Source organism: Xenopus laevis, chromosome 2S (assembly GCF_017654675.1).
Source record: "Xenopus laevis strain J_2021 chromosome 2S, Xenopus_laevis_v10.1, whole genome shotgun sequence".
Lineage (NCBI taxonomy): Eukaryota > Metazoa > Chordata > Amphibia > Anura > Pipidae > Xenopus > Xenopus laevis.
The window spans coordinates 107,678,074-107,703,391 of record NC_054374.1 but is presented as its reverse complement, the minus strand read 5'-3'; the positions used below and the strand labels follow the sequence as shown (position 1 = coordinate 107,703,391).

The 25,318-nt window shown below is 38.7% G+C and overlaps 1 protein-coding gene across 12 annotated transcripts in view; it reads left to right on the top strand.

The window, feature by feature from the left end:
- arhgef7.S (Rho guanine nucleotide exchange factor 7 S homeolog) overlaps window positions 1–25,318 on the top strand; it is a 95,031-nt gene that overhangs the window by 31,611 nt on the left and 38,102 nt on the right. For all 12 annotated transcript variants that reach the window (XM_041583125.1, XM_041583128.1, XM_041583126.1 and 9 more), the window contains exons 4-9: window positions 404–534; window positions 4,429–4,630; window positions 6,117–6,205; window positions 15,754–15,848; window positions 16,853–16,948; window positions 20,127–20,249. In XM_041583125.1, the coding sequence (XP_041439059.1) occupies window positions 404–534; window positions 4,429–4,630; window positions 6,117–6,205; window positions 15,754–15,848; window positions 16,853–16,948; window positions 20,127–20,249 (736 nt within the window). The remainder of the gene's footprint in view (window positions 1–403; window positions 535–4,428; window positions 4,631–6,116; window positions 6,206–15,753; window positions 15,849–16,852; window positions 16,949–20,126; window positions 20,250–25,318) is intronic.

Here is a 25,318-nt window from a genome sequence, read left to right as displayed (position 1 = left end):
CATGGGAACAGTTGGCTTGATTGAAATCTGGTTGAAAATTGGCCGATCTATTATCTATTGAGCAGTGTTAGAAAATCCTATTGGGTGAGGACTGCGTCAGCCAACTAGTATAGTCCACTTCCTGATCCTGGGACCAAATTATCCAGTCAGCCTGATTTGGCTCTTCATGTGGATAAGCAAGTTGGTTAGAAATCTTATGATTGGGTGACCTTTAAATATGTATGTTAGGTGTTATTGTTCAAATACATTTTCCCTTTCACTTCTTTGCTGTTTTCTACATTGTGCTGTTTTCATACACAAATACAACTGTTTGTTTCACTCATTATATCCATTTATTTATTATATAAAGAGGAGTAGGGAATATGTTATGTCATGTGAGACTTATTCTGTGTTCTGTTCCTAGATATTGGCTTGGGAAGTGACTCTGTGTGTTCCCGTTCATCCTCTCATCGGATAAAGTCCTTCGATTCCCTTGGGTCACAGTCAGTGCTTAGCCGCTCTTCAAAATTATTGCAGAGTCAATATAGGAGCTTGGTGAGTAACACCTTTGTAATTAGAAGATCTACTGCTTGTTATTGGAGGGTTATGACATTCCAGTTTTACAAAGATGCTGTCATTCCTTGAAAATGCACACTTTGTTTTAGGCTGAAGGGGTAACTGCTGCATCTAAATAGCAGGCCCGGAATGGTTTCTTCATAGATGCAGACAAAGCAAAATTTTCCTGTATAATAACATAGTAACATAGTAAGTAAGGTTGAAAAAAGACGCATGTCCATCTTGTTCAACTTTTTTTTTTTTTTTTTTATTAACTACCTATCTGCTTGTTGATCCAGAGGAAGGCAAAAAACCCATCTGAAGCCTCTCCAATAACACCTACCGGTAATCAACCAATCCATTAGGCCAAAGTGTTTGACATTTAACTTTGGGATGAGGCAAATGGTGATTAATTTTGGAAAAAGTAAAATCCATCTCCTAAGAAGGTTCTCTGGAACTCAATTGTGTTTTATTTTTTTCCTTGCATAAATAGTTTCTGTAGACATTTGGAAACGGCTCAAACCAAGAGAAATTGCTGTAAATTAAGAAAAAAGGTGTTCCCAAAATGTCAAATTACATAAAATGGAGATTAAAGGGGAACTCCACAAAAACATAACTTAAGCTTTTTGAAAAGACAAAACTATTACAAGCAACTTTGCAATATACATCAATGAAAAAAAAATATGCAGACTTTTCATGATTTTTAATGGTTTCTGACAGTTCCCTAAGCCTAGACTCCCGATCTTCTGCTGATATTTCTGACTACTTTGCTGAGCTGGCTGACTACTGTTACTTTCTATCAACAGCCAGCTGTCCTTAGACTGCATCTTCCAAACCTCACAATTCCCTGCACATGCAATTTTAATAAGGAACAGAACATCACAGTGCAATGCATTGTGGGTTATGTAGTTCCTGCATGCTGTCTGTAAGCTGTGGAGAAGTTGTTACAAGTTGTAATTTGTAACATCAGTGTTTAAGTCCCTCCTTACCTGCCAGGATTTCAAATGATGCTGAAAGAGAAGAACTGTTAACCAGCTGGATTTCAGCATAGAAAATGGCATTTATTCATACTTTTTTTTAAGAAACCGGTAACTTTGATGGGTATATTAGGGGTTTCTGTGTTAGATGGGCCTCTTTATCAAATTTTTGTTTGGAAGCTGGAGTTCCCCTTTAATGTAAAAGAAACGACAACACAAACCCTAATATATATATATATATATATATATATATATATATATATATATATATATATATATATATATATATATATATATATATATATATATATATATATATATATATATATATATATATATATATATATATATTACACAAAAGCCATGAATATCTTGTAAATTATAGCCTTATAAACGGTGAGTTTTGATGTCATTTCTGTCACATGGCTCACTAAAACTCCTCAGTAACTTATAATATCCTTATATTTTACAAGAGGGGGTACTTTATTCACTATATATACAGTTAGGCACATAAATCTTTGGACAGAGACAACTTTTTTCTAATTTTGGTTCTGTACATATTACCACAATGAATTTTAAATTAAACAACTCAGATGCAGTTGAACGGCAGACTTTCAGTTTTAATTCAGTGGTTTTAACAAAAAGATTGCATAAAAATTGTGAGGAACTAAAGCCTTTTTTTTTTCAACACAATCACTTCAATTCAGGGGCTCAAAAGTAATTGGACCATTGACTCAAAGGCTATTTCATGGGCAGGTGTGGGCAATTCCTTCATTATGTCATTATCAATGAAGCAGATAAAAGCCTTGGAGGGGGAGTGCTTGTATGTGGATGATTTTGCTGTGAACAGACATGTGGTCAAAGGAGCTCTCCATGCAGGTGAAACAAGCTATCCTTAAGCTGCAAAAACATAAAAAAACCTGTCCGAGAAATTGCTGCAATATTAGGAGTGGCAAAATCTACTGTTTGGTACATCCTGAGAAAGAAAGAAAGCACCGGTGAACTCAGCAACGCAAAAAGACCTGGATGTCCACGGAAGTCAACAGTGGTGAATAATCGCAGAATTATTTCTATGGTGAAGAGAAACACCTTTACAACAGCCAAACAAGTTAACAACACTCTCCAGGAGGTAGGCGTATTGATTTCCAAATCTACCATAAAGAGAAGATTGCATGAAAGTAAATACAGAGGGTGCACTGCAAGTTGCAAGCCACTCATAAGCCTCACTGGACTTTGCTAAAAAAAATCTAAAAAAGCCAGCACAGTTCTGGAAAAACATTTTTTGGACAGATTAAACCAAGATCAACCTCTACCCGAATGATGGCAAGAAAAGTATGGAGAAGGCGTGGAACAGCTCATGATCTAAAGCATACCACATCATCTGTAAAACATGGCGGAGGCACTGGGACACTAGTGTTTATCCATGATGTGACACAGGACCAGAGCCGCCATCAGGGGGGGGACAAGTGGCCCGGGCATGAAGGGGGGCCCGGCAGTGCTGCAGTTTAGAAAGAGCTGGGCCCCCTTTGCCAGCGCCGAAGATTTGCGGCCAGCCGAACAGCCGAAATTGTGCCGAAAAGCTGAAACTCCCGATACGGCGAAAAGACCCGAAGCCACAAAAATAGCTGAAGTCCTGAAGCGCTGAAAAGACCCGAAGTCACGGAATTTTTTTTTAAAAAAGCACCAATGGTTTTTTTTAAAAAACTTTTATGGGTGGCCCTGGCGCCAATGCACAGGACAGAAGCAGCCGAATGAATTCTGAAGTGTTCAGAGACACTGTCTGCTCAAATCCAGCTAAATGCAAATTGATTGGGAGGCGTTTCATAATGACCCAAAACAAACAGCCAAAGCAACCCAGGAGTTTATTAAAGCAAAAATGGCTGTCAGTCACCTGATCTGAACCCAATTGAGCATGAATTTCACTTGTTGAAGACTACATTTCAGACAGGCCCACAAACAAACCGCAAATGAAAGCCGCTGCAGTAAAGGCCTGGCAGAGCATTAAAAAGGAGGAAACCCAGAATCTGGTGATGTCCATGAGTTCAAGACTTCAGGCTGTCATTGCCAGCAAAGGGGTTTCATCCAAGTATTAGAAATTAACATTTTATTTGTTTAATTACTTTTGAGCCCCTGAAATGAAATGAAGTGTTAAAAAAGGCTTTAGTTCCTTACATTTTTATGCAATCTTTTTGTTCAACCCACCAAATTAAAGATGAAAGTCTGCAGTTCAACTGCATCTGAATTCTTTCATTTAAAATTCATTGTGGTAATGTACAGAACCAAAATTAGAAAAAAGTTGTTAAATAACCGTTGCATTATTTATATAATCAACCTTTGCATTATTTATATAATCAACCTTACAATCAAGTATTCCTTGCACAGGTCTGATGAGTTTATGTATAATGACCAGACTACAAAATAAATGTATTTCTGTAATGGTTTATTTTAATTGTATTGAGGCTTAAGCTGGTAATATGAGTGGGTGTGCTATAATCATTATAGCAATGAAAGATTTATTTTACTTGAATGTATATAGTAATTCATTTTTATATTGTACTGATAGATCAGTGATGTATGCATCCATCTTTTTATCTTAGTCTAATAATTTCTGTATGTATTATAAGGGAAGGCAGCCTAGTTGTAGATTTGTGGGAAGATTCTTAAAATATTTTTATCGTCCATAGCCTCCTCATGGACACAAATTACTTCTTTGACATCCCCAAACAAGCTATATAAGAGATAACAGACCCACAAATTTGAAAAAATAGTGCTGTAATAGTACAAGATTAATCTCGAACCCTCTACAACTTCAATTTATTTTTGCTGTATAAATAGTTCATCGCCAAGAAAGCTATAACACCTTACACATTTTTAGGAGTGGAAAAAAATTACATATTTGTTACTTTGCTTCCTTTAGGACATGACAGAAAACAGCAACCACCATATGGTGGTACGGGCCAAGTTTAATTTCCAGCAGACGAATGAAGATGAGCTGTCTTTTAACAAAGGGGATATCATTCATGTCACACGCCAAGAAGATGGTGGCTGGTGGGAAGGCACTCACAGTGGCAAAACAGGATGGTTCCCAAGCAACTATGTCCGAGAAGTAAAGTCATCTGGTATGTTGTTGCAGTTCTAAAGGGATGTCATGTTGGTTTACACATTGTTCAAGCACAACAACATAATTTAGTTTGATATGTATTCAGTCACATAGCAATCTCAACAGGAAGTATGAGGGAGGTCTATTTTCTTTAAAATTTAAACTTTTTTATTGTTTGCTTCCCTGTACATCACTATGAAGAAGCTGGATAACCTGGTTTCTCAGGATTATGGTAATTGCCTCCTAGTGATGTTTGCTTGCCTGTCTAGAAAGCATTCAAAACATATTGCCCTGTAAACCATTCCAATGCCCTTTAGGTGCTGCATCCTCGTTTCTAGTGTGTGTGGAGATAACAAGAGAAGCTGGGAGACTTCAGAGTTAGTGACAGAATCAAAGCAAAAAGAAGGCCCTGGAAATTTCATGTGATATCTTCAAAATAAAAGAATATCAATATGCTCTGCAATACAGGAAATGCGTTTTACTGTAGTTCAGATTGATAACGCTATTTTTAGTTTTCCAACCAGAGGGAAAGACATACCGATTGTTTCTAGTTTCAGCTTTTAAAGGAAAACTATACCCCTAAAATGAATACTTAAGCAACTGGAATATATATTTACATAAATATTGCCCTTTTACATCTCTTGCCTTCAACCACCATTTCGTGACTCTATCTGTGCTGCCTCAGAGATCACCTGACCAGAAATACTACAACACTAACTATAACAGGAAGAAGTGAGGAAGCAAAAGGCAGAACTCTGTCTGTTAATTGGCTCATGTGACCTTACATGTGGTTTGTATGTGTGCAAAGTGAATCGTACGATCTCAGGGGGCGGCCCTTATTTTTTAAAATGGCAATTTTCTATTTATGATTACCCAATGGCACATACTACTAAAAAAGTATATTATTATGATAATGGTTCATTTACATGAAGCAGGGTTTTACACATGAGCTGTTTTACTCAGTATCTTTTAATAGAGACCTACATTGTTTGGGGGGTATAGTTTTCCTTTAAACACATCATAAATGTGGACTTTGACTACCTTCCATTTGAGAAATGGAGCCTAAAAAATGTTTTGTTGCATTCTGTTTCACTTAGACCTTTGATGAATTACCCATTCTTTCTGTATGCTCTTTTAATAAAAATATCTGTTCTATGGTATTTAATTTGCATTTTCAAAACTCTTTAAGGGAAATCTAACTGCACTGCTTCAGTAGGTCAATTATTTTCAGTTTACCTGCAAGTTAATATTATTTCACATGAAGTGGGCATGGCTGGGTTTGTAGGTCTCAGAGTAGGTTTCCTGCCTTACTTACTGCCTTCATTTTCACACTCTCTGATTGTTAATTCCAGGTTTATGACGATACAGGTTTTTAAATAATTATAATATAAAAAAGTATGGTCTAAGTAAAATATTCATGTGTCCTAGATTATATTATTTTCCTCTCTAAAATGTTTTAAAGACTGTACATAAATGTTTATAAATGCCCTTTTCCCTTTCTTTAGAAAAGCCAGTGTCTCCAAAGTCCACTACACTGAAGAGCCCACCTAAAGGGTTTGACACATCTGCAATCAACAAAAGTTACTACAACGTGGTGAGTGGTTTCTATTGGGCAGCTGCATGATCAGCTACTTGCACAAATATGGTATCATCTCAACTTTTGGCACTCAGCGGTGCTACTGCAGTCTATGCAGTATGTTGCCAAACATGTAACCATTTTGTTATATGAAGGATTAATTACTTTATAGTTTGCTATGTAACGCTTCCAGATATTCCCTGACTGCTCTCTTTATTTTTGCTTAAGGGTCATATATATGGATCAAATCTTTCGCTTTATAATTAATAATTTGTTATTTGTTTGTCGAGAATTTTGCTTACAGTAACTGAGGGCAGTGCATATAAATGGAGCTGTAAGAAAATAAATAGTGTTTTATTGTAACAGGCTACTATTGTGCAATATGTGACAGGAGTAATTTTAGGACTTTTCTCTTGTGGCATGTTAATGGTTTAAAGCTGACCTGTATGCCAGTATAACTTTGCTGTTTTTTGGCAATTTTATAAATAAGAACCCCCCCCCCTGCTTAAATTATCCCTTGCACCTGTCCCGGGCTAGTAGAATAAAAGCAGCTCTACAGCACAGCCTAGGTCTGCAGCAGTGGGACAGGAAACAAGATGGCAGTGTGATGCTTGCTAGAATAGTATCCCACTTCTGTGCATTTGTCAATGAAGATGAGAACTGGCCTAGATTATAATAACCAGGTCCAGCCCAATATGCGGTATATGCCCAAACTGCCCTCCACAGCATACCTCCCAACATTTTGGAAACAAAAAGAGGCACAAAAAAGTTGGCACATGTAGCGTGGCAAATTTTTTTGACCACACCCATTTTTGTGCCCACACTCCCTAATTACCATGTTCATTTTACAAAATTTGGCAGGTTATGAAGGTTTGAACATTTGTGTGTTTTTTTTAGTTATTACAGTTTTGCTAATGAAGGTGAATTGCCCTTTAAGCTGTGAGTTAAACTTTTCCCAAGGGACCGGTTATCTTATATTGTTACAATTACTTATTTGCTTACCTTGAAATTGCTTCACAAGTATCTTATCAGCTGCTGCAGCTGTTCTGGGCTCTCTGCCGAAAGCCAATTAAGTTAGAAACATTGTTTATTTTTCTGGCTGTTCAGTGCAGAGAAAACTGGAATTTTCAGGTCAAATGAGGGACTGCAGGCTGAGCTGTCAAAAGAGGGACTGTCCCACTAAAAACGGGACAGTTGGGAGGTATGCTCCACAGGCCCATGGTATCGGCCCAAACAGCCTTCCAGACGTCCACTGTATAGGCCCAAACAACCCTCCACAGGCCCAATAAATAGATAGTGTTATGGCATCTTAACAACAGTCCCAATCTATTAATTGCCTTTCTGGGTCTGATAATTCTCTGTCTGTTGCTTAGTCTTCCATTGTCCTTTAATATAATTCAAGAGGAGTAAGACTCCCAGAATCTCTGCCAATACTTCAGGGATTTAAAAGCATATGCTTTTTGTAAGGGGCTCCCCCTTTGTGGTGTTTTTTAATATTTTTGTATTTGCCATTTATTGAATGCAATGCACGCTGGTGGAAACTGGTTTTAAATATATATGGAAGATATTTATTCTGAAACAAGTGTTGTCTTAAAGGTGTAATGTGTACACATACACATACACACACTCACACTGCTCAGGCAAAACAGATCCTCAGACAGGAAGTTCAGGTTAGCAACACAAAGTTTTCATGCTACTACCTGTTGTTTATTTTCCCATCATACAAAACATAAAGAGGCAGAACTTCTGTGCATAAGAAGAAAACAATAAAGTAAAATCACACCAGATTGTTGGTTTCAAAGCTCACAAAAACAAAATTCCTTTCTGCTGACACAGTTCTCCTAGCTTATTCAGCTCCCTCAGCACACCCAGACTCCCCTTAAATAGTCCCACCTGCAGACTAATTTGGCCAGCGTACTTTTCAACCATTTTCCAGGGTCCTAGCCTGTCTTACCCTGGAGATTTAAATGAGCCAATAACTCAGCCTGGACCAGGGGCAGCTGGGAAATTGACAAAATGTCTAGCCCCATGTCAGATTTCAAAATTGAATATAAAAAAATCTGTTTGCTCTTTTGAGAAATGGATTTCAGTGCAGAATTCTGCTAGAGCAGCACTATTAACGGATTCATTTTGAAAAATTTTTTTTTTCCCATGACAGTATCCCTTTAACATTGACAACGTCAGTATACATTATACAACAAAGTCTTTCAATCATAGTGTATCATATAATCTCCAGTATTAAAATAACTTCACCCTAGTGAAATAAAATACATGGTGGCCAGGTGTGGGGTTAAAAACATCAGCGGGCCTCCAGCCCAACTTCTGTGGTCTGAGTTAAAAACATTTGGCAACGATCGCCTCTCCCTTAGACCGGGAGGCGTAAAGTGCACCTGTCAGCATATCACAGAGCTATGGTATGGTCCCTTCGCCCATTACATTTGTCGCCACCAATCCAGTTACGGAATTGTATATAGAGCAGTGTCGCCGTCTATATCCATCTGCATAGCCACCGTTCGGTTCCGAAACAATTTAGCTGTCCGTGACAGGAGTCACCTACCCACCGTATCGTGCAACGTTGGCATGTGACCGTCACAGGGATCTCTACTTCCAACAACTCGCAATGCATTACTTTGGCAGCACCTCAATCGGCTCCCATAGCACAATACTGCTTCCGACTGGCACCTCCGTCTCCTGGAGACCACCAGCATTTTTTATTTTTATTTCACTCGGGTAAAATGATTTTAATACTGGGGATTATATGATACACTGTGATTGAAACACTTTGTCGTATACTGTAAACCAACATTGTCAATGTTAAGAAGTTCAGACCACGCCCACCAAGTATGTCACTCTTGGCGCCATTTTGGAGAGGGTTTAAATAGGTATGTTTGTTATGCACAATTTTCTAGTCCTGAAGACGGCTCAAGTGAGGAGCCGAAACATTGAATTAAATTTTTTTCGAGACCTGATTGGTGCGGTCTTTTTTTCGAGACCTGATTGGTGCAGTCTTTTCATTTGGGTGTGTGTGTGTGTGTGTGTATATAGATATATATAGATATATATAGATATATATAGATATATATAGATATATATATATTGTCTAGACTAGATGTTTTTGAAGATTCATTCACAACATATTTTATGCTTGTTTCCAGAAGGCAAGCAGAATTATGTTATACTGGGGTGCAGTGAATCTTAAATCTGTGACAGGCTGCATTGTTTTTGGCACAATATCTGATAAATAGCATTAAAAATTGGGTCTCCATCTGTTTCCTTTTCTTCCATAAAAGACCACATCCTGTTATTCAAGCTGCTATGTTACTGCATTGAGACAGAATAACATAATTTTTATTCTAAAGGAAAGATTATATCTCTTTGACATGGAGTCCTCCTATAGGGCTGCATTGTGCTTTCTCTATGAGGAGACAATAAACCATTATATAGGTATATGTTATTCTGAAATGCCCTGAACTGGGGGATCTTTCGAACTCGAAACACAATGCCTTACGACTATTGGACTCCACTTTTATTTACATAAAAAAACAAAAACCCAAATGAGTACCAAAGCAAGACTCATGCTATTTTATATGATATTAAATGTAACACAGTCTTACAGTGACCAAAATCAATAAAATATATTGCAGTTATATCATGATAATGGGTATCTAGATTATAAATCATATGCCTTTATGGAATTTTTTCATGGGAACTAATTTTTTCATGGGTCACCTTCACTGTATTCCTTTGCACTGCTACCATGCATGCCATTGGTGAGTCTCTAAACACTATTCATTGCATTTAGATATGGGGACTAAAGAAAGTTATGACCAAACTCACCCAAAACTCACAGTAGATAAGGTGATTAAGGGGTATTACACTGTAGTTTTTGTGTACTGAAGAAACTCCTCCCCATACATGGAGTGTAGGGCATACCTCCCAAATGTCCCCTTTTTCGCTGGACAGTCCCAATTTTGATAGCTCAACCCGCAGTCCCGGGTTTGTTACTGAAATGTCCAGACTTTCTCTTTGATCTCCTGCACTGAACAGCCAGAAAAAGATACAAAGTTTCTAACTTAATTGGCGTTTGACAGAGAGCCCAGAATAGATACTTAGATACTTTTGTAACAGTCTAAGATAAGTCTCTTGGGAGAACTTAGACTCACAGTTTAAAGGGCAAGTTTGAGAGTTTTAGGTAAGGTTTATGTGCCCTCAAGTTGATTAATCTTTTATATATCCGGTAAACTGTCCTTTTCTTTTATAATTCAAATTTAGCATACCCCAACCTTCTGTGAATCATGGAATCTATGATCTGAAGCACTAAAAGGGTGATATCAGGTAGTCTGAGTACTTATGTGTACCCTAGGTTATCGGCCATGAAGCAGCCTGTACTAGTGGTTTTGGGTGGTTTCCATCCAAGTGAATGAGAGGAAGAGGCATGGGCAGGTCCTGTAGCGTCTCCTTAGGCTGACAGTCACCAGACAAGGAAACACTTCCTGTGCTGTTAGACCAAGATCTTTACTGAATGTCAGCGCTTGAAATAATAATAATTATAAATAATAATAATTTATAGTATCCAGCATTATAGTCCTGTAAAGAGACTATCACATTCTTCCAGTGAAAGGATAATGCTGCCATCTGCTGTCTTCATGGTATAGATGCACAATTCATTGTATACAGAGTACATCATTTGATTCATGATCAAGTTTTTCCAGAATATTTTGTGGAAGTATCCCTTAAAGGAGAAGGAAAGGCCCATTTAATTGGGGGTGCCAAAAGTTGGGCACCGGGGGTTCTTCCTGCGAGCACCATACTGTGATCGACTTCCTTCTTCTTTCATTAAATTTCCCTGGACAGACGCATGCACAGTAAAATGAAATAGGCGATTTCTTTGTTAAAGTTTGGCTTTTCACGCTACTGCGCATGAGCACAAGCGCGAAGAAGAAGAAGGAAGCGATTGCTCTGTGATACCCGGACCGGTGCAGTTTTCTCCTGCACCTGCTGGGGGTGTCAGGTAAATATATACAATCACTTGGGGTGCCTAACTTTTGGCACCCCCAAGTAAATACAGCCTTTCCATCTCCTTTAAGGCCAGTATGTACACAAGTGGAAACAATGCAATCTGCCACTGGCCTAAATCTTTGAGAAACTAGGTGCATTTGTGGTGGCATCAATAGTGACTGAAATATTTGTCACCTCTTTATTGCCTATGGCTGATGGTACAGGTATGGGACCTGTTATCCAGAATGCTCGGGACTGGGGGCTTTCTGGATAACAGATCTTTCTGTAATTTGGATTTTCATACCATAATCTACTAGAAAATCATTTAAACATTAAATAAACCGAGTAGGCTGCTTTTGCTTCCAGTAAAGATTAATTATATCTTATGTGGGATCAAGTACAAGCTACGGTTTTATTATTACAGAGAAATCATTTTTAAATATTTGATTACTTGGATAAAATGTCATCTTTGGGAGACTACCTTTCCGGATCTTGGAGTCTATGGCCACCTTAAGTCTAAAATGTATATTCATTCAGTAGCTGTATAACAAGCTCTTTTATGCTTAGTTGATTAAGGCATTTTGTGTTTGTGATGGTGTAATAGTGGATGATGTTCCATGTTAATGTCACAGGTATGTGTCCATACACATCATTGGCCCCCCTGAGGAAGCCCATTTAGGGCTAAATGTGCATTTGGCCTTGGCCTCCAGGATTTCTGGGCTAGTAGTGCACTTCTTCAACATAATGTTCATGAGAACTGCCCAATGGGTGGATGTCCAGCCTGGTCAGTTGTTGTTTAGGTTGCACACATGAGGTTCTCAGGTTTACAATGTTTATAGGATAGAGGACTTACTTTTCTAGTTTATTTGCTGTATTGCATTGTTCCTTTATTCTGGAATATAAACACCACAATTTATAGTCCTGCGTGGGTCCATTTTTTTGAAACCCGTACTTGACCTGTACCAGCAACCTGCAATCCGCATTCTTACCAGCTTGGACCTGCTACCCGACCCACAAATACCTTATCTGCAACCTGGACCAGTGACCCGGCTGACCATCAAGAATCAGGAAGTGCTGTCATTGTAAACCAGAAGTGACATCGGAAGTAGGCGTGATCGGAAAAAAAAGGGGTAAAACGGGAAGTGCAGTCATTGTGAACCAGAGTGACATCATCGGAAGTAGGTGTGATCAAAAAAAGGGGAGTAAACAGGAAGTGATGTCATTGTAAACTGGAAGTGACATCGCTATTGAGAAGACCCGCAGCCCGACCCACGACCCACAGAACTGCTGACCCACATCTATATCCACTAACCCGCAGGTTTTTGCGAGTAACCCACCCGCTGCAGGGCTCTACCATAATTTCCACCTACTTTCATTATACTATATTTGAGTGTAATTAGATGTGCCCTTTATTGGACCTAATGTTTATTATAGGTAAGGGATCTTTCTATAATTTGGATCACCATACCTTAATTTTACAAAAAAAAAATCATTAAAACATTAATTAAACCCAATTAGATATTTTTGCAGTAAGGAATAATTATATCTTAGGATCAAGTAAAAAGGAAATACTTTTTAAAAACCTGATATATATTTTTTTTTTAAAAAAAAATAAAATAGAGACTATGGGAGACAGCCTTCCCGTAATTTAGAGCTTTTTGGATAACAAGTTTCCAGATAACAGATCCTATACCTGAATATACAAGCCTATTTTGTTGATAGATATATTTTGCCCAGGCTTTTGTGAGCTGCTTCAGGGGCAGAACTTGTTGAGACCATCATCCATCCCCAGTTTGCTTATCTTCATCTTTTCTTTGATGTGGACTCTTTAAAGAATAAAAAAATAAATCCAGGATCTCTGCAGATATGTTACGGACTACAGCGCAGCCGGCAGGGCAGCGACACCGACAGTGAACACAGTCCCTCCACCAGCACTACCGCGGCCTTCAGTTCTCAGACTGGCCCCGGCGGGACCCAATCTCTCGGCTTCATGGCAGTTGGGGCAGTCACAGGTGGCTCTGCCCGAGTAGCACCAAGCTAAGGATATGGGCAGAAAGTACTGGCAGTGCGGGCATTACCCATTCTCGTCCGCGCTCTCCTCCACCTCGATGTTCTCGTTCAACTCACTGTCGGAGGAGCTGCAGTCGTGTCCCCGCTTCATGGCTGCTGCTGTGTGTCTGTGGCTGCTGCTCCCGCTGTGTGTCCGTGACTGGCTGCTGACACTGTGCTCCCTGCTCTGCCTCTGCTAAGCCAGCCCTTTCCCACGGTCCCAGCGCAGCCGGCCTGGGACACTTCAGTACTGGTGGTGGCGGTAGTGCAGGAAGCGGAGGGGGAGCGGCTGGGGCAGGGAGTGGTGGAGGCCCGGGCAGTCACCTAACGGGCCCTTGGGGGAGTCCCTGCACTCCGCAGCTCGACGCTACTCGGGCAGAACCACCTGTGACTGCCCCAACTGCCTTGAAGCCGAGAGGTTGGGTCCCGCTGGGGCCAGTCTGAGAACTGGAAGCGGCGGTAGTGCTGGTGGACGGACTGTGTTCACTGTCTGTGTCGCTGCACTGTAGTCTGTACCATATCCCCCCAGAGGGGAGTGCAGGGAGCCGTGCAGAGATCCTGGATGGAGAGCTGCACCGGCCCCAGGACTTTGCACATCGATCCAGCTGGCTCCAACTTCCCAACAACTGGAGGCCCCTCCAGCCGAACTCACTTCCCCACAACAATAGCAGGAAGAAGTGTGCATCGGGAGACTAGGAGGAGGATGAAGGCGATGCCTGTCAGTGAATAGCCAGGGAGGAGAAATCGATCGTTGCAGGATGGTTGGTCGCCTTTTCGCCGTTTCTGAAGCAGACAAGAAGTTGACTTTCTGTAAGTTATTTCTTAATAAAGGCTTTGCTATTAAAAAGTTTATTTTGTCTTGGTGTTTATTTTTCGTTTTTTAAAAAATTTTTTTATGTTACTGGTCCTTTAACTCATGGTTGATACTCTTAAAACAATGTTGTAAAAGCCAGTTTCCTCCAGCAAGACAGCTCTGTCAATCCATTGTTGTTAAATTGTTTCTATAGCCAGAGCCACCAGGACAGACAATAGAAAGGGACAGACAAACACTGCTTTCAATAGCAATACAAATACAAAAGTCTTCATTCCCCAGCAAGGACAGGTCTGTCAGTCAGCTTACTTGTTTTACATTGTAAAAATCTGAGCCATCAGGGCAGAGAATAGAAAGGGACAGACACTGTTTTCACTAGCATTACATATACAATAACTTAAAAACTATAGAAACTTTGTAATAAATGTATATTACAAAGTTGCTTAGAATTATGTTTTCTTTTATTAGGCAAAAATATTTTTGGGGTTGACATATCCTTTAAATCTGATAGTTCATACTATTAATGCAAACGTCCCTACTAATAATACAGCTGCAGCTTTAACCTTGTTTTATCAATCATAGGCTCACCTCCTTGCTAAACAAAAGCTTGTTATCACCACCTACAGGGTGTCTGCTGCTTATACAAATACCATACAAGAAGACAGGGCCTCGCAGTAACAGGGCATTGATGATACTGTTTGGGGCATGATCAGCCCAACTAGGTTTTAAAACGGCACTCTTTAGAGCTGGTATTCTGTCTGAAATGAGGAAGGCCAAGTTTAATTACAGACTAGGTAGAGTTTTGCTGGAAAATGTAGTTGTCTTTAGCAACAATTTTGCTTCGTAATGCATTAATGTAACATTCACTTTATTAAAGGGTTGAGCAAGGTGTCCATCGTTCTACAGCATTGTTCTAACTCGTGTTATGAAATACTGTTGTCAATAAATAATGTAAGCACTTTTTTCTTGCACTGGCTAGTAGGCTAGATACATTTATTACACTTCTCTAAGGATTGGCTCTTTCACTTTAATGCCATTAGGTACTCTTATCAGTAGTAATTGTGGGAGTATTAAGGTACCCATACGCATGCAGATCCACTTGTTTGGCAAGGTCTTTGCCTGATCATCTATGTGCGGGGCCAAAGCTGGCTGATCTGATTGTTTGTCCCCCAGGCCATCAATCGGATCATAACGGCCGCATGTATGCAAGCCCATTGTGAGACCAAACGCTGTTCCTGACTGAAGTGATTTTCAAACTTGGAGATTTTCAACTGACTTGTTTTGAAGGAGCTTATTTGGCAGCTTAATTCTGAAGTAAATAAAGTTGTAAGACAGGGAAAGGGGGCTTCTATGTAAACCAAGGGCAATGCTTATGTTTTCAGCAATTTACATTAATCATGATGGGATGGGGACATTTTGTCACCCGCAATGAAGGAGGTCCAGTGTGTCTGTGCTGTTACTCTTCACATCTTATGGTGCTGTATGGCATAGCCTCATTATAAAGCCTGTGTGAGGGGCTTACTGCCGTGCATTTCTCCTCTGGTACAGAAAGTGAATCTGATTTCTTTACATAATGTACTGGCCAGGGTTGCGAGACAACCTTTTACATTTGTTATGATATGGGCATCTAGAATAATTAGATTATTTTCCCTTTTGTTACATAAAATTTATGTAATTTTGCATTTAACTTTTTCTTTTTTGTTCGTAGGTGCTACAAAACATACTGGAAACAGAAAGTGAATACTCTAAAGAACTCCAGGACATGCTTTCCAACTACCTGCGACATTTGCAAACTAGTGAAAAGTATGTTTTTTTGTTTTGTTTTGTTTTGTTTAGTTTTGTTTTTTTAAACAATATAGTCATCCTCACTTATGCACTGCATTCATTGACTTTGCTGGTCCACACATAGAGGTAGACTTTTGAGTTCTGGAATGATATCTGTAGTGGTTTGAGGCTCGTGTGTTATACAGTGTTAGGGCAAATTCATTTGTAATATAGATTTCTGTAATTTATCTCTCTTTAGGTATAGGACTGGTTGTAGATCTAAATAGTAGTAAGTACATATAGTATGCTTTGATCTAAGCATAGGGTTGATTTATGAAGTGTAATGCAAGTGCAGCCAAATGCATATTGCACTCCATATCAGGTTCCACTCTTGATGATTTGCTGTAGGTCTCTGTACTATGTTTTAGAGCAGAGAGACCTGCTACAGCCCCCATGAATACAGCACGTATGCCTTTTAAAATGGGTGTTTGTCTGGGCAATCTTTCTCCTTTTAAAAGCCATAAGCAGGGGAGGATTAAGCCTGTGAAACAAATGCTTTGGTCTTGCCAACCTCTTTGCTTATAAAAGCTAATGGTTGAGGAGGATAAAGCCTGTGATGGAGACATTTTCCCCAAATAATACAACCATGCAGGGTGCTGCCAGCCTATGAAGAATATAAACATAGATAAATAGTTAGGCCTATGTGTTATGTTGACTTGCCAATTTTATGATTACAACTGTGCAACCCACTGTTTTTGAAATGATATACTAATTACCAATGAACCAGGACCAGGGAATGTGCATTGATCAATGGCCCTCTTCAGTCAGGAGCATGTGTAGGGGGCATTGGAGGTCAAGCCTCCTCAGAGTGGGTTTTAATTCCAGAGCTCTCTTGTGCTTACACACCCCTATACTTTGCACCTTGCACGCATATTGTCGCAAGACAAATATTAAGGAGAATGCATTAGTACAAGTACCTTTGTGAACATCGTTTGCATTGATACACTAGCCCTTCCTTAACAAACACTGATTTTTACTTTCAGATTAAGCCCTACAAATATCTCTTACTTAATGGGGAACCTGGAAGAGATATGTGCTTTTCAGCAGATGCTGGTACAATCATTAGAAGAATGCACCAAGTAAGTGTTTCATACAATCTTTTCTGCTTTGGATATTTTCCTTACATTCTTGCATTTGGGTTTTTGTATAATGTAATATTTTATGGTGTCTGCAATTCTTCCTGACAGAAGGCAATACATGGCTGTCAATGACAGTCATTCCTGTAGTATTATCTGTGAATCATTGGGAACCAGGCTTAATGTATGCTGTAGAGCAGGGATCCCCAACCTTTTTTTTACCTGTGAGCAATAGTCAGATGTAAAAAGAACTGGGGAGCAACACAAGCATGAAAAAGATTTTGGGGTAATTGGCTATTTTGTAGTCCCTATGTGGACTGGCAGCCTACAGGAGGCTCTGTTTGGCAGTACACCTGGTTTTTATTCAACCAAAACTTGCCTCCAAGCCAGGAATTCAAAATGAGCAAGAAATCTAGATTAAATGAAAGAACTTTTATACAGAATGCTTGGGACCTGGGGTTTTCCAGATTATTGATCGTTCCGTAATTTGGATTAGATAAACAAAATAGAATGGCTTTGTTTCCAATAAGGATTAATTATATCTTAGTTTGGATCAAGTACAATGTACTGGTATGGGACCTGTTATCGAGAATGATCAGGACCTGGGGTTTTCCAGATAACCGATCTCTCCGTAATTTAGATTTTAATATCTTGGGTGATATTTAACAAAGCGTGAAGTAAGAGATTGCCACAGTGCAAGAGTGTGAAACTCTCCATTAATTTCTATGGGATTTTGAAAGGCGTATTTATCTAAGGGTGAACTTTAGATAAATACTTTCACCCATTCTTTTAGAAATCCCATAGAAATGATTGGAGAGTGGCAGAATCTCACTCTAGTGCACTGTGGCAATCTCTAACTTCACCCTTTGATAAATTTACCCCCATAAGTCTACTATAAAATGATGTAAACATTAAATAAACCCAATAAACTGGTTTTGCTTCCAATTAGGAATAATTATATCTTAGTTTAAATCAAGTGCAACGTAATTCAGATACTTGGAATAATATGAAGGTATACTACAAGTTAACTGCACAATGTTCTAAGTGTTTAAATAGTGTAACCTTTTACCATAGATTTGTAATTGGTGGGAAAAGTAGCTTTTTTTTTAGTATGTTAAAGGATAGTATGCTGAAGAAAATTAATTACAAGGTATGTTCACGTTTATGCCAGCTACCGAGAAAAATATAGAACATATGATAGCAACCCATTAAGCAGCACCACCTTGTGGTGTATTTTTGCTATAACGGCGTCCTGTTTTGTGAGCCTAAAATGTTATAGCACAGTATACGTTTTCAGCATCTGTCCTTTTCTGCTGTCTTCTGCTAGTAGAATAGCTTAGCAATTTGAAATAACAGCAGACAACAAAGCAGATGGGAGAGGCACTGGGGCTGTATTCTTGCAACACATAATTTAATGTGGTTATATGCAGTTCGGGTGTGTATCCGCACTCTAATCCGTCTCGCATATAATGGGTGCTTGATATAAATCGTATACAAACTTGTCATGAAGATCAGCACACCAGCATCTCTTATTAGTGATTGTTTATTCCACTGTGCATTCCAATGTTTCAATCCACATTTTGGACCTTTATCAAGGATTCTGTGCAAGTGATACATATGAGTTTAAATACTCAACATTCAAAAAAAGTTATAGTGACACCAACATTTGCATATATTAGTCCACCAATCACATTACTGATTAACCATTACCTTACATCTTTATCTTTCAATGGGTTATTCATATCTGTTTCAAATGCAAAGACTTAGAGGCACATTTATAAAGGTTCAAAATTCGAATTCATGTGTTTTTTTTAAACACCCCTAAACGCCCAAAATTCGAAATAAGACTAGTCGAAATTTATTTCTAAAATCGAATTTGTTTAACTTGAACGAATTTAAATGATCCAAAAACTCGAATCAACTTTGATTAGAATTATAAAAACCCAATTCGAATTTAAAAAAAACTCGATTCCAGTTTTTTTTTTCTCTCCGAAAAAAACTTGAATGTCAGGAAGGCAATAAACATCACCAAATTGATCCCTGGACCTCTCCCATTGACTTATACAGTAATTCGGCAGGTTTTAGGTGGCAAATAGTTGAATTGGACTTCTTAAAGGGCAAGAGAAGCCGTGACCTGACCTGAAATTCCACAGTAATTGTGACAAGCAGTGCTTAGTAACTCTGTATAAAACCACTGCAGGGACACACCATACAGACTGTAGTAGTTTGCAGACAGTCCCACACAACACCATTTGACTCAAACTCCAAGTTGCGCCATTCTTTGCTAACATGGTACATTGTGCAGGCAGTAAGAAAGATTACAAAACTAATATTACTGGCACTCGGCTAACCCCCTGCATAATGCTTATAAAACTACAGAGGGGGGTTGTATACTGGTAATCCTAATTATCTAACTTGCAAGAACTAAATACGAAGTAGCAAAAAAAAATAGCAAGAACTGCAATAGCTTTTTCATTAAGTATGTTCAGCCCCAGCCCTATTCATTAAACTCCTTTTGAACAAGGGGTTATATTGCCCAGTTAATGCCTATTTGTGAAAAACAATCCTTGGCCAGCATTGCTGTAAATGGTACAACCCAATTATAAGTATATTAACAAATACATGTGTATTCCATTAGGGCATAAAAATTACCCATACACTTATCTGTGCAAGGACATCCTTCATATCTTGGATTTCCCCGCTTCCTTTATTTATTTATTTTTTTGGATATAAATCGTTTAATTGGCTTTGTCTGCATATTCTCTATACTGACCATTAAGTTTCTTGCTGAGAAGTTTGTCAATGTGTTATGCTTTTGACACTAGTCATTCATTTTATGTTTTATTTATTTACAACTTTTAAGGTAACAGTAGATTATTTTTGTACATTTTTTGTGTTCCACGAAATGCTTTCCAGCAACATTTGGCAGCGTAGCACCATTTCTCTCTCCCTTAACTCTTGCTGAATTGTAATGTATATCCAGCTTATTTCAATTCTCAGGTCTCCTTTACTTTTATTGTTGGGCGTGAACTACTATGTAAAGTTCCAAAAAAGCCCTCTAGTATCAGACACTTACTTTGGAAGGCAGTGTCCATGTAAAACTTGTTTTTGCAGTAAAGTGGTGTATTGCACCCTAATAGTCAGCCTTTGTTTCTTGACTTTCATTGTTTTTCTGTTTTAGGTTACCGGAGGGGCAACAGAGGGTTGGGGGATGCTTTGTGAATCTGATGCCTCAAATAAAGAGTCTGTACCTTGCCTATTGTGCCAATCATCCTTCAGCAGTAAATGTCCTCACACAACACAGGTAGGACTTCTTGCAAGTAGTGTGTAATGTTTCAGAGCCACAGACATTAACTCAACTGATGCTATACCTTACTTCAATGTATTTGGCATTATGAGTTTTGCAAAAAGTGAAACCAAGTTGACTTAGTATTAGTATTGTTTCTTTTATTCCAAAAATCCTATAGGACATTATTAATAATGCATTCTTATTTCTTATTAAGCTTAATTGTACATTTTTCTATTGGTCTTTTGTTTATGTGATAAAAATTATATTAAATATAGTGCAGTTCTTTTCATGGTTCCATCATGTCAGAGATCTGTAACCTGCGGCTCGGTAGCTGTTGAGAAGATATAACTTGTAGCATCCTGGGACATCATGGTCCAGCCAGTTCTGAATTTACACTGTGCAAACACAAAGTTTTTCATTCATGATTCCCTGCATGTAAACTGCCTCTTGATATACTTGGTCAAGATGAAAGTGTTCTCTTTCCAGATGTGGATGAGCAGAAGCCACATAGTCATTTAATATAAAATACATAAACACTTTAAAAGGAAACACAAATGGTGAGATATTGGCTTTAGAGCAGTAGTGATGTATCTACTGTAGGAAGAAAACACCATCATTTTTTAATTGCCATTGTTTTTGGGTGGGTGGTGGTGGGGTGGGGGTTGAAGTTGCTTGCATTTTTCTCAGTTAACATTGTACAGGTTTTATTAAGGCTGAAAAATAAATGTTGGCAGTTCGGGCTTATTTGGGTCACAATATGAGAGGATCTTGCCAGATTTATCCAAAGTGGGGCCAATATGGTCAGATCCCCCACTGCTGGACTGTTTAATCACAATGGGTCCCATCCAAATCTATCAGCTCTTGTTGCATTCATAATGCAACTAGATTTCCTCATCAATATCTGGTAACCTTAGCATTCAATTTAATAGGATATTGGCCAATTTGGCATTCAGCTTTTATGCATTTATGATACTTAGTATTATGTTTTCTTTAGTCTTTATTTTATTAAGGTTGACCTGTTTACCAATATTTATGAAATTTTATATAAATTAGGGCCTCATAGGGCCCGTATATCTCTTGGGGCCCCCTGCAACCCAATGGTCTGCTTCCTCTGTAGTTATGCACTTGCATCAGCAGTTGCTTGTTGCCAATATTTCTTGGCTCTTTCTAACAAACTAAGTTAGCAGTGTTAACAATTTACTGGTGATAATATCACACAATGCATTTTAGCAGATTCATCAGAAAATGCAAGAGTAGGATTGGTGTTTGTGTGAGAAACCCCTTATAATACACAAGAGCCATGCATATCCTGTAAATTATATCATTATAAACGGTGACTAGTGATGTCATCAGTTATAAACGGTGAGTAGTGATGTCATTTTTGTCACGACTCACTAAAACTTGTGTATTATAAATAAAGTTCCCCTTCTTGGAAAATATTAGGATATTAGAAGTAAATAATATATCTGTAGTTTAGGGTCTGCAAGTAGAAATTGATAGCTCACCACACTAAGGAAGAGACCCAGGTGCACCGCCCTGAGCCCTCAGCACAAGGAGCAGACAAACCGAAAAAACTTTTTGGAGCAGGCACTCAATGAAGGCGATCTTCCACCAGGCAAATAAATTCAAAGTGAAAAGTTTATTGTGCCCACAGCTTTATGCGTTTCATGATAAACACTTAATCATAGGCTGTGAATAAAGTACCCCCTATTGTAAAATATAAGGATATTAGAAGTAACCTCGGAGTTCCATGACTCGGCCTCTTGCTTTTATAAGGTCATGTAACTCCTTGGTGACTTGTAATATCCTTATATTTTACAATAGGGGGTACTTTATTCACTATATAATGTTATAACATTTTATATGGTTTTCCCACTAGTGTTTAAACATTTGCCAAAGAAATAGCATACATCATTTGTCTTGAAGTCCATTGCTCAGCAAAAACCTCCTATGTCAAGAGCATGTTTCCTAGCACTAAATTAACAATAGCTGGCCCTGTGGAGGGGTAGGAGCTGTTTCCCAAGGAAGATAGTGTTGGAATTCCTGTGGGTGACAAGAACAGTCAAGCTATTCTGTAGCTTGGGATGCATTTAGATTACTTTTAGATGACTAGGGAATTAGCAGCATGTTTTAGGAAGCAATATTCACTTTAAAGGGTTTAATAAAGACTTTTTCCAATTACTTTTAATTTTCTTTATGTGACCGTTTCTCTATTATTGAAGTGTAAAATTAAATTTTTCACCTTATGTCTTTTTAAAGGGGGGGGGAGGTTGCCAACTCTGTAACTCTTCTAAACTGATACATTTTGTTGATATATTTCTTATCTTTGTCCCTGCTGACCAGAATCCCAGCCTGTTACAATTGATACAATAGTTGCTTTTATTCCAAACATACTGCTGAGAAACGAATCAACTAAATGTAGCTAATTGTAATAGTTCATAATCTGTACCAGGATTATTGAGCTGCCAGACTGAAACACCAGAGACAGGAACAGTAAACTTTAAGCTCCAATTTTGGAAAAAATGGTAAAAAATAAAAAACAATTGTAAATCAATTGAAAAAGTCTGTATTTCTAGTGAACAATCGGAAAACACAACTCAATTGAAAAGTGTTTGGAAAGTGAACAACCCATATAACCTCCTTCTCACTTCTATTTTGTGGCATAACTGATTGTACCATCTATTTAAATAGTTTCATATTCCACCCCACTTATAAAATCAAAGTAATGCGTTTTCGGAAGTTTCCAACCTCGGGTGACTATGGAAAACGCATTGCTGCCTGTGCTTTATCGCAGGTGACTTTTCATTATAGCCTATGGGAAAACACACTGAGGCAGTTCGGGGAGATTGTCGCTCAGAAGACGAGGCGATTAGTCGCCAGGCAACAAAATCTTCCCGAATCTCCTCGTGTGAACTAACCCTAAGGAGCGTCTGGCCATAGCCTAAGTGCTTATCTTCTGCTAATAGCATGTAACAACCATGTGCAAACTAAAGCTGGCCATAGTTGTGCAGGTTTTAGCCTTGTATCCATTGAACAATTGAACGTCGCAATCTTCAGACCTGCCACTAACCATTTAGATTAAATAAAGTAGTAAGAGAACAAATCAGATGATGATCTGCCCCTGACAGCAATCATGCAAAAGTTATGTCTGATAAATAGTAGTGACAGCCACCCATTGATATTGTCAGATAGGAAAAACATGCAGAGTAATTATCGTTAGCCAAAAATCATACAAAACTTCAAATCATACGATTTTATATTTGCGTCTATGGCCTAATAAAGGCTACGGTTTGTGGAGCTTTGCAGTAATTTTGGCCGTCCTGTAAAGTGTTCCTTCTACAACTGTGTCCTTCTTCATCATGCAATCCCATAACTACATGCCAGGAGGGAGAGAGGGAAGCAGTTAATCACAATCTTGCTGCCAGTGCACCATTAATGAACTGAGAAAATGGGCAATTTGTTGTTCACCTCCTCATACATGGTGGAAGTTTTATTATAAGTAATAAAAATATAATTTTGCCTTCACATTTTTTTTAGCACCAAACAAAGTGTTTTACAAAAAGGTAACTTTGTGTAGCAAATGTCTTAACTGTGGTGACAAAACATGGGGGGGGGTTTGAACCTCCCTTCATCAGGAGGTTGAACCCCCGCCCCCCCGAAATGTTGATCTTACTGGTGGTATAATAATAAAAAGAGGGACTGCAGATAACTGTGTGTGCGCAGATCCGTGAATTCACTACTGTTGCTGGGTCGACGGAGGACCAGCACCACCATTGCAGTGAAAGAGGAGTTGCGGGAGAGTGGTAGATATAACGCAAAACATGGGCTGTAAAGTGGTTGCTAAGGGGAATTCTAAACCAAATGATCTTTATTGGGCTCAGCTGCTGAAACTGATAATACTTGTTTGCACTGCATGCCATTATCCTAAGGTAAGTGTATCAAGTCAAAGCACAATTCATCCCTGACAACTGGAGCATGGATAACTGAGTAAGGAGCTCTTTGTCTGTCCTGCTCACTGCCTCCTCTGAGCTGTCTTTTATGCAGAAGGAGTGATGTCATTCTCCCATCAGCAGCCCAGAGAAAGGCGTCCCAGCCTTCTAGCTCTTAGGACACAAAAAACATCCAGCAAGTGTAGAGCTGCATAGCGACTTACTGCAGTTTGTACAATGAGGTGCCTGTGTGCCGTCCTGAGACCTGTCAGTGCTGAAAGCTCCTGCTCTATTTATTACAAACAGAGATCAACATCAGAAGTGTGAGTCATACCAGCATTTTCTATAAAGTAGTCTTCTTGCTCAGTTAGCCATTGCTCCTACCTCTTTGCTAAAGGGTCTCCTAGTGAGCCATCTGTTTAAAATAGATGTAATTGGATTACATCTCACGCTAAGGTTATACAATCACTGGAGGGAAGGCAATAAAAAAGGCTGTTGTGTTGTGCTAAAACTATTCAATTTGGTTCTAAGCAACACAACCCCTTTTTATTTAAAAAAAAATATTTAAATAAAATTTGTCATGACTGCAGCATGAATCTAACAACGCAGATACATCATTTAAGATGGTTATATATATGAATATGTGGTACATATAACCTTTATAGGACTGGGAGCTTTAGTTACTTCCTTTACTTACACAACTACCATGTGACCTGTGCAATTGCTTGTTGGCACTGTTATTATATTCTCCTTTTGTCTCACCTTATGCTCATACTTTTATAGTATGTTATGTTGATAGATTACTAGAAACAAACTATTGATTTCTTAACATATTTTATGTTGATACCTCAAATGTTCAGCTTGTGTGTCTAAGTGTGATTTGTTGGTGCCTTAGAAACAGGGCTTGTGTTGGGTCTTTTTGCTTGGGCTTATTGTGTGTTCTACAGCTTACAATGCCTGTCAGCCGAATGCAGAGATGTACTGCATAGCACGTACAGCCATTAGAACTGTTTTTATGAATGAACTTTTGTCCTATTCTGTACAACTGGAAACACAAAATCCTTCTAATTTTGTTGCTCCCTTTCAGCAAAAACTGGGATTCTGTCACCATGAAGGCGTTAACACCAAAGAGCTAGACCGTTTCTCTTTCCTGTT